Raw genomic sequence first — 10,749 nt, 5'->3', positions numbered from 1 at the left:
GCTGTAACATGATGAATTATTTTTTTTCCCAAGTTTAAATATTTCCAGAACTGAACTAGGAGACAGCAAATTATTTTTTTTATTTATTAGACAGATTCTGCAACCTCAATTCCCAACAATCACAATACCTTATTCTTTACTGTCATAATTAACAAATATCTCTTCATTTAATTTAATGATAACAGAAAACCTACTCTGAAGAAACTTAAAGAAATGGTCCATCACAGTACAGTCGTATAAGTAAACTCTGTAGATTCCATTTGACTTGGGCAATAACAACTGAAGTTTCTTAAGTTCCTTCTGGAAAAAAGGAATGATATTCAACAGTCCATTTCATTTGAAACAATGGCGTGACAAGGGTTCTTTTTTATAAAATGAGAATTAAAAACATTAAACATTACATGTACTATTGTATTGTGCAAGTGCACTGTATAGATATTGTATTCAACAATTACAAAAAACATGAACATTTGACAGTGACTAGAACAAAATTACTATTCTATTTCTAACAGACTTATAAAACAGATTCCAGTTTGCATCCAGGAAGGCATTACAGCAGATTTTTCTCTATAACAGCATCACCATTTCTAACTGTGTTGTGTATTCTTTGTTCTGTGTTCAGTCTCACTAACCACCTCTATTTTACTGTGCCCCCGGTTTATCCAGTGTCTTTGTCATTAGAGCACACTGTAGAAAAACAAAAATGATTGTTTCCCGTCAGAAAATACTGATGGGCGTAACTCCATGTTTTGATTCGAACTCTTTCCAAGCGAACCTTTCCCATCTCTATCTCACACCGACCCCCAGTTTGTCCAACACCTTCAGGCCTTTTTCCAGGTAATCAGCCCGGCTTAGCCAGAAGGACTCCTTGTCCTTCATGATATTGGCCAGCACTGCCCCACCCATGAACACCATGTGTTTACGCCGTGGAGGGTCCTCGATGCGGATCTTAAACTTCTGCAAGAAGGCAGGGAAGGGGGAGGGAAACAATGGTCAAATAAGATACAAGAAGACATGATGTCATGTCCATACGTGTGTACGTGTCCATCTGTGTGTGCGTGTGTGTGTCGGTGTACTTCGACTCTGATGTATGCTTACAGAGAGCAACTCGGTGTCGCCCTTGAGTACCCTCTCTAGGTACAGCTGTTTGATCTCCCTCTCCAGTCTGGAGGGCAGGCCTGGATACATGGTGGTGCCACCTGACAGCACAATGTGCTTATAGAAGTCAGACCTTCAGGAGGCAGAGATGTTTACGATATGGAATCAGACATAACAAGTGAAGAATGTACAGTTTGATGACAAAAAACGACATAGTGTCCCAGTGAGGTACTGGACCAGAGGCCACCAGAACATCTTCAATGTACATTGGCATTGATTCTATGAGTCTCTGTGACTCTACTGGAGGGATGGAACACAACTCTTCTAAAAGATATTCTTCCTCATTTGGTGTTTTGATGATGGTGGTAGAGAACTGTCTAACATGTCAGTTCAAAATCTCCTATAGCTGTGGAGACCTGGCTACTACGAAGGCTATAGCATGTGATTCACATCATATTCATAATCATCAAATATACTCAGTGACCCCTCATACCCTAGGGATGGGGGAATTGTCATCCTGGAAGAGACCCAATAATTAACCCTCTTTCAAAGTCATTTAGATCCAGAATTGAGGTTAACTGGGCCTGCTCTGCAATTTTATACCTGTCAAACAGGTTTATTATAGCTTCACTTCATATGTATAATACAGCTACTAAACAATTACAATACATTGGAGACAAAAATGTAAAAACACAAAGTTTAATGTGGTAAAATGTGTAATATACGCATCTATTGCAAATCTTTGTAATTACTGTTGTGCAGATCTCTAAGTTAAGAAGAGGCCCATTGAACTGTACTGAACATCTGCCCTTAGGCAATGAAAAGGTTGGTTACAACACTTCCAGCTCAAGGCTGGGTAAGGTCTTCATGTCCAGCCACTAATGAACTGTAGAAGGAGCACACAGTGTGACTCCCAGCTGGGGTTAGCACCGCCTGCCTCCATACGATCTGATCTGGCAGTTCAGCACTTTCCATTGACCACATTGGGCCCCTCCCTTGTGATACTGACCGTCAAGCCGTCTGTCTGAGGCATGAAGTACTTTGTGGTCCAGACCTACACAATGTGATTGTTTAAAACCTCTTAAGCACCTTGACATTTGTTTATTTGCTTGTGCTGCATACAGCCTTTTAGCAGCCAAGTAGGGCCTACTTGTGAAATGTAATAACCACTACTAATCAACTGCCACTTTAAACCAGCTGGTGTCCAGGAGAAGTGTGGTGTGTATCTCTGACCTGAGGTCTATGTCAGCAGCCTGGATGGTGTTGAAGAGCAACTCAGCCACTCCTGCTCCTTCTACATTAATGAGGTGCGGTTGGAAGAGGGCTTCGGGGGCCCCAAACCGCTCCCCTCCCACCATCACCTGACGACCGTCAGGCAACTAAAACAGAGGAGAGCTTCTTACAAAACCATTTTTTAAAGTTATATCTTTTTAGTAAAAGGTACTTCATGACTATCGGATAATAACATGGAGTATTCAAAGAATGTAGCACACTACATTTAAAGAATTTGTGAATACCTTTTTTTATTCTCAATTTTATGGAGGACCAAGCCTGCCAAAATTATAAATAAATGAATAAATAAATGTATCAATAAATATATACGTAAAATATAATAATAAATGTATTAACAAATATCATTCCCTATTTATTTAATTCCCTGATCATTCATTTCTGTATTTACTTCTTTTTATATTCATTTCCATAATCTTATATTTCGGTATATATTTATTTCTGTATTTATTTATTTGCGTATTCTTTTATTTCTGTATTTATTTCTGTATTCATTTATTTCCGTATTTCCTTGCCCTTAAGCAAATGAGGGGGCAGGACTTTAACAGTGACACATAGTAGTCAAGCCCAGAGCGGCAGATGGAATCAGACTGTGAAGATGGTGAGTGCAGTTTTAGATCCTTGTTGCATCTCCATTTGCCAATCACTATTTCTAGTTTAAGCACATGCAGTGTTTGTGCATATGTGACATGAATAAGGTATCAGTTTTTCGATCCCTTACATTTATTTATTTATTTAGAATGTTGGCAGGTTTGGTCCTTCATACAATTTGGGCTGGATGTCAAATCACAAATTATTTCATTTTACATCATGCTTAATTTAAAACAGTTATAGTCACAGGCTGTATTAGGTTACAAATGGTCTCAGACTTTTTACATAATGCATATGCTAACAACATTTGCCTTCCCATAATGCATTTGCTAACAAGAACATGGACTTCCACCCAAGCATAAAGAGCACTGATCATATTCGTAACCCTCCTGGATACAGTTAGCAGAAGTTAGCTACAGTACCGTATACGACTCCACCAGCACTGTGGTCTCTGTGGCCAGTCTTTGCTCCTGCTCAATGTTGTAGCCCACGTAGCATAGACTCTCCTTCATCATGCGGACTGTCTCAAAGTCAGCCGATTGGTTGAAGACATAACCACGCAACAGCAACAGCTGAGAGAGGGATCAGAGGTGAAGACGTTTCTGAGGGGGGTGTTCATGAAAAGCAAATATGTACTATGGATGACATAGGGTGTGATTTGGCATGGCGGTCTCGTCCATACCTTGATAAGGTAGCGCGTGATGTCACGTCCTGCAATGTCCAGCCTGCGTGTGAGGTGGGGGAGGGAGAAGCCCTCGTACACAGGACAGATATGGGTCACACCATCACCCGAATCCAGAACCACGCCCGTCAACAGCCCTGGAGGCAGGATGGGATGTGCAGGGTCACAGAACAGACAGTATGAACGACCAGGTACTAATCACACGAGACTGTGTTAGCTAGCCGAGCTCAAGTCCAGGCACTTATACAATGTTAAGAGTTATAGGGAGACCCATGTCTTGTGTGGTTCGTCTGCCCATACCCTGAGCGTAGAGCGTGAGCACGGCCTGGATGGCGACGTAGATGCCGTGGAACTGGTAGGTCTCAAACATGACCTCAGCAATCTTCTCACGGTTTTTAGTGGGGTTCATGGGAGGTTCCGTTAGCAGCACCTTAAATCAAAAGGAACTTTATTGATCCCCAAACTTATACAGAGAATAAGGGTGTGTAAAAAGTGTTTTACAAAACTAAAAACCCAATTTTACCTATCGCCTTCTCTTTTGTTTTACCTTTGAATACACTAACCTGTGTAAAAAGGCTTAAAACGTTTTTTTTTCTGAAATAGCAGTGACCTTGCAGTCCGGGGGGTTGATGTTGAGGCGCCCAGGTCCAAAGGTATAGTCCCATAGATGGATCATGTCTTCCCAGGACCGCACCATGCCATTCTCCATGGGGTAAGACACCTCCAACATCGAGCGACATTCACTGGCTTCATCACCCACCATCAGGTCCTAGAAGTTACGGTTGCATGGATTTACTGTTAATGTTTGGAGGTTACGGGGTTCTTTGGTCAGGATAGTACAGACATCGCACTTTAAGACAGTACCGTAGGTTATCTAGAAAAACGTATAATAAGTGAGAGGGTTGACAATAGTCAAGCCTTTCCCCTAAATTGACCTCACCTTAATTTCGATGTTTCCTACTTTGGTGTTTGACCGAATGACCGGCCGGCCCACCAGCGCAGGGAAGATGTGTTCAGGGAAGTTGGAGCCAGCAAACCCGCATTTGACAAACTGCATGGGAATCAACGTGAGAGGAAAATTATATTGGTATTTTCACTTCCAATAGATCTTCCATATGAGAGGTAAAAGTCAGGCTCCTGAAAAAGTCTTAGCCTTGTGCACTGAGCGAAAGCCAAACGCGACCACAGAAAACGTTACGTGGCCTGGGATGACCCAGTGGTCCGAGAGGCTTCCTCTGGTGCCCACGTACAGCCGCAGCTTGTTTGTTTCTGGCATACTTATACCTCAGCATATTCTTCCCTCCATCTTTATTTTTATAAATAAAAAACGTAAATTGCCCCCCCAAAGAAAGAATATTACAAACAATGGCACTTCACTTCTGGATAACTTCTGCAAAATATATTTTCAGTTCATCTTTTAAGATCATGCGTCATTTGTAATTTTTTGAAATTAGATCCAACAATAAACAAAAATACAATGAAAAGTACAATTTGAAATGTATTTTTAAGTGAATGTTATTGGGCCATTGCTGTCCATTAACCGGTGAGCTTACAACACAATTTCTTGAAATGCCCTAACTTGTCTTATGGTTCCAATGCACATTCCATAGCCTAAAAGTATTCAATACATTCCAAGCTCTAACACCAGCCACAAGTGAAGACGGGGTATGTAAGCCTGCAGTCACCAGTTAACATGGCATGTGAGTCTGTAGTGTGCCTTTGCATAACAGAACATTTAAATGATCTTCCAATATCCATTGGTTTAGTAAAGATTAACTAAATAACAACTGGAATTATCTGAACCTAAATAGGTTGTATTCCTAACTTCCTTCCTGGTTCCCGTCCAATGACAGCTTACTTCAACTCATCACCACCATGTAAGGCAGTGTGTGTGGATTAGGAGTCGCCCAGACAAGTCAAGACAGATGTGCAGTCATAACAGACCCACACCCCTACCTGTACCGAGAGAATAGGCTTTTATGTAGGCTTCTACAAAAACACTCTTTTAAGGGACTATGCATTACCACATTAAACAACAAAATGCTGCAACTTTTTAGTAATGTCCTTAGACATTATCTTCATCCATTATCAATGGTTTAAGCTTTAGCCTACCTTACTTCTGGCAGGTTGTTCAATTACAGTAATGCATAAGTTTTGTAATTCATTATACGATTCTTAAGTTAACACTTGGTTGCTTTTAATTCCATCTATTTTTATCATAATTGGCTTCTTACTCACCCCTGTGCCATTGTCACAGACCACCACCTTTCTGCCCTCACTGTCCATGGTCCGCTGACGCTGTGTGAGAATATTCTCTATTGTGGACGCTCTCGAGCCAGTAGGTCTAATCCAATTAAACAACACTTATTTCAAAACATACAGGTACTAAATTGTTCAATATGCGTAACACGAGGGACAACAGAAGGGCTGCTGTGAATTTCTCCAGTTTCAGTAAGTTATATTGTGGGCGGGGTCGAGAGCGGGGGCAGGAGAAGAGAATCGACACGGCAACACAGGTAGGTGGTGAGTCAATCTGTGGTCACAAAACAGCTGTAAGTCATATAAAATGAATACGTAAAGAAAATTATGGCATTTGAGGTAGACAAGCCTTATAAACCCCTCCCAAAAAAAAAATCTAAAATTAAGAAAACTTCAGACATGATGCGAAGTTTTGCGACGGCCTGTGTGACAATAGCGACATATTCTAAGTAGATGCAATCCGTCTGTCAGTTTTTGCAATAGCCTGTATTATAATACAGATACATTCGACGCAGTTAGAACTGATATACAGGAGTATCAGATTCAATTTCGCTTCCCCTAATTGTTTTTGACTACTGAACTTTTGCTTCGCTACACGCGCGGGCAGAAATGCTTTGATTCAGTGCAGTTAATAAGCAACACCACGCCAGAGGTGAATCCTAAAAACGCACCCTCAGGGGAGTAGCGCTATTCGAACTGCCATTATTGCAACGTTTGCCTACGCCCCCATATTCATATTGCCTAAATAATTTGTTTGTACTTTAAATACACTCAAACACCCATTTAGGCAAAATACACCGTCATCACCAAAAAACATTTCAAAATACATGGCTTTAATAGTTCTGGTAAAATCTGAATTACCTTTAGGCGAACCCTCTCCTTGCCCTGTTCATTTAAACCGTGAAGTGGACCATAATTCAATTAGTGAATAGACCAGGAATATGTTGGCAACCCCTGATCAATAAAATGTGTTGTATTTCAAATAGAAATGTGTAATTACTCACAAATGTGGTCGTTTAATAAACGTTGTGAGGAGTGACTGTTATTCCTCATTGCATTTTTTGCATTGACGCTTCTTTCATAGCATATAACTAAAGTTGTACGCACAAAACTGCAATGTATGCTATTTAGTGGTTGGCACATACATAATGCATTTAATTTCGCTCACACCGTTTTGATTCAAGCTATTGAACGTTCTGGAGTGCAACGCCGGCACTTTTGGGTTAATGCATCATTGTTTCAAAGCACAGAAATTGTTGGCTACTATTCAAATTAATCCTATTGTTGCAGTGTATTTTCCAATAATGTATTCATGATCTATGACCAAATTCAAATGTAAAACTTCGGTGTTTTCAGATGTTTCTAGGAAGCCGATGCATGCTGAATTTCAGTGGTGCGCCGCGCGCAACATTGGTCTTGCCTACTATCTTTCAAACATACCATACCATACATGTTATCCAGCAAGCTGTCTGGATTTATTCTGAAAATATTTAGTCAGCTATACTGAATCACATTTGTTGACCATTAGGCTTACTTTTAATTTCGGTATAAAAGACACCACTTCAAGAAATACACAAATTCAAGCCCTTTAAAGGACAACATTTCAGGCTGCCTGCTAAGCTCTAAATCAAAGCATGTAAAAAAGCAATTGATTTCAAGATTCAGCCCAACAAATTGCCTATATCTAGGGTAAGGAAAACCCCTATTGTTATTATTAGTATTGTTATTGTTAGTATTATTATTATTCCTGGCGCCTAAAGTGCTTGATAACTCAAAAAGTCCATGGTAACAACTGCTGTTAAAGTCGTCAACGTGTAACAACGATACAGACCCCCGCCTAGATTCATCCACCAGGGGCGCTGTAGTACACGATTCCATTTGCTAATTTCAAAAGGATTTTTTTGTACCTGCCTCATTTCTTATGCTGAACAAAAAAGCCTCAAGAACCCATAAAGTCCGCCATGATGGATCTTTCTGTACAGTGAAAATTTGTCCAGAACTACAAAAATCTTCTTCTCATGAAATGTAAATCCAATTGACTTGTCCTTAAGCATACAGGTGTCTCATACCTGTGTGCTTAAACATTTTCAGGAGTAAGAGATAACTTGCAAAATGGCTGACTACTGTATAATATAGGTATGCACAATATGCATCTGGGTAAATATTTATTGGAACAATAACCTATGCACTTCATAATCATACTGTATCCAAATACCATCCCCATATAAGACCATGTGCATTTGTTGGTTGATATCTGAAAAGACAGAAAAATGGCAGCTGACAGAATTCTGTCCCTTTTCAACACAAGCTAATGGTAATAAATGCCTTTAAAACTATTTTTCTCCCGAACTGTACATCAGATTTACTTGCCAGTATATTTCCAGACTTAGGCCATACTTCTAAACAGGGCTGACAATTAAACTAGTCCTTTATGCTAACTCTAATGACCACTAGCTTTAATTAACTATTAGGCTGGATCTTTTGATCCTTTTGAGCTACAGACTTTGTTTCACCAGTTTAGGATATCCCTACTTCAAATTAGAAAATGTTTATCGATTTTACACATGGTAATTAGCATAATTAGCGTTCATTAACCACTAGGCTGTGTCTTTTGAACCGTTCAAGCTACAGTTACGATAGCAAATTTTTTTTACACACGTTTAGCTATCCCAAGTTCATATGAGCAAACATTTATTGATTTTACGTATGCGAATTATAGTAAATAGCGTTAATTAACTATTAGGCTGTATGTTTTGAACAGGCCTGGACTGGGAATTTGGCATGCCGGTAGGCTGAGGCACTTTTGGGGCTGGTGTAACTTAAAAATAAAAAGTTTTTGCTAATGACCGGCCCATAAAGCATTGATTAATTTTCTATATTGACACTGGGCTGGCCCAATCACATTTCTCATTAGGCCCCACCCCTCTCCTACTGTCAACTGTTTCTCGTGTCCAAGCGTGCCGCACAAGCCCTGAAAAGTGAAGCCAAAACGTCTCGATCGCCCCCTGGTGAGTGGTCCCAGTATAGGTCATAAACCCCGCCCTCCCCATGTTATTCAATGGGACGCGAGACCAACTAAACAATTAAATTACCCTTCAAATATATTTTTTCCGAAGCTGGTTTCTGTTATTTACTGTAGTTTGTATCACGCTAATGTAAATTCAAGAGTTTGTTTTTAAAATAAGTTTGTTTTTAGTTCGTTATTTAATGCTCTAAAAACGGTGGTGTGACGTCGTGATTCACAGCTGTGATTGACAGCTATCTGAGCCGAGGAGCCACTGAATCTTCGGAGGACTGAGAAGATTGTAACTTTACATTTAATCTCTAAATTTCTATAATTGATATAATTTCACACGGACATAATGGGTTGTTCTGCAGTACATTGTGCTAACCGATCTGGCATTTCCAATCGATCTTTGAATTTTTTTCGGTAAGTTAAATTTATAAGCTATTTAATTAGTAAATAAATGTAATGGGCTAGCTAACGTTAGCTAAAAGACAACAAGCCTCGTTAATAGCCATGTTAATAGCTAGCAGGTGATCGTTAGCTAGAAGTTACCAATTATTTTTGTATTAGACCTATTCTAAATTAAGGTTAAACATGATGTAAGTTAGGCTATAACATATCGTCTAGGTTTAACAAGCAAAGGTTGTACTGTACTTGGACTTGCGATTGATTACGGTATGCGCATTCTGCGAGGGAGAGTGAGGGTGGGGCACAGGGGTGGGGCCGTTGATTTCGCGGCTTTACGGCTTTACTTCCTTCTCGCTACTGCGCATAACTACTGCGCAGAACTGGTCCCAAGATCGCTATCTGCGCAGACGCAAGTCCAAGATGTCAGCGCCGTATCAGGACACTGGTGGCTTCATTTTTCACCAATGGAAAAGAGCGAAAGGGCGTCGTCCATTATTTATACAGTCTATGCTCGTGTGAGACGCAGTTGCTCAGAGCCAAAAATCTGTGGATGAGGGTGTCGAAATTGACTAACAAAGGTGCTAGGACAAGGGATTGCGGAGAATTTGACCAAAATAAGACCAAAATAAGTTATGCTTTGGAGGCGGATTCCACTACATGTGCAAACCTCTGACGTTTGCTGTAGTAGCTTCATTATATACAGTACCCGACATTGTGCAGCAACAGGTGGTTGTGGAACATGAAGGAGGGGAGGTGGCTGGCCATGGCCACTGCCAGGCAGAGGAGTAGGCATGTGGACAAGGAAGCCGAGGAGGCACAGTGTGAGTGTGACTGGGCCGAGGGACAGAGTGAGCAGGAGCAGAGTAGGTGAAGTGGTTAGCATGGAGTAGCTTCATGAACAGGGAGAGACTCGCAGAGAGGGGGCAGCAGGAGGAGTTTGTTTGTTTGTTTGTGTGTGTGTGTGTGTGTGTGTGTGTGTGTGTGCGCGCGCGCCCATGATGGCGATGATTAAATAAGATGATATCATCCGCAGATTTTAAGTACAAACGAAGTCAATCCTTTGAGGTAAGGAAGATGTAAAATTGCTTATTGCAATGATTTTCTAAGCTAAGTTTGTCACCAGTATTAAGCAAGTAAATACACAAAACTTAGCTGGTTAGGTACTCCAGCCGCAAGCTAAAAACTGAACCAGAATGGGAGCTAATTCACCTTCTGTTTCACAGTGCTGGCTTGCTAGTAAATGTTGCATCTAACGTTTAGCATATAATTTATTAAATGAAGTGTGTATCATGTGTTTGTCTCTATGATGTAAATGTTATTTTAGAAAAAGCAAGTCTGATTACAGTTTTTATCCACTACTGTATCACTTTCCCTGATGCTTGTGTCCTTGTAATAGACACACCTATCTAGACAC

At 40.5% G+C, this 10,749-nt stretch overlaps 1 protein-coding gene across 1 annotated transcript; it reads right to left on the bottom strand.

The window, feature by feature from the left end:
• Window positions 1-68: 68 nt before the first annotated feature.
• Window positions 69-6,573, bottom strand: zgc:101810 (actin family protein). Its single transcript, XM_010898443.5, has 9 exons — window positions 5,900-6,573; window positions 4,602-4,712; window positions 4,272-4,430; window positions 3,962-4,091; window positions 3,662-3,798; window positions 3,402-3,551; window positions 2,332-2,477; window positions 1,099-1,231; window positions 69-957 (listed from the first exon to the last, which is right to left on the bottom strand). The coding sequence occupies exons 1-9, from the start codon at window positions 5,945-5,947 to the stop codon at window positions 787-789; spliced, it is 1,185 nt and encodes a 394-aa protein (XP_010896745.1). The 5' UTR covers window positions 5,948-6,573; the 3' UTR covers window positions 69-786.
• Window positions 6,574-10,749: the final 4,176 nt, after the last annotated feature.

The sequence above is a fragment of the Esox lucius genome, chromosome 24 (genome assembly GCF_011004845.1).
Source record: "Esox lucius isolate fEsoLuc1 chromosome 24, fEsoLuc1.pri, whole genome shotgun sequence".
Classification (NCBI taxonomy): Eukaryota; Metazoa; Chordata; class Actinopteri; order Esociformes; family Esocidae; genus Esox; species Esox lucius.
Note: the sequence above shows the minus strand (reverse complement) of the source record. Positions and strands in the feature narration are given on the sequence as shown.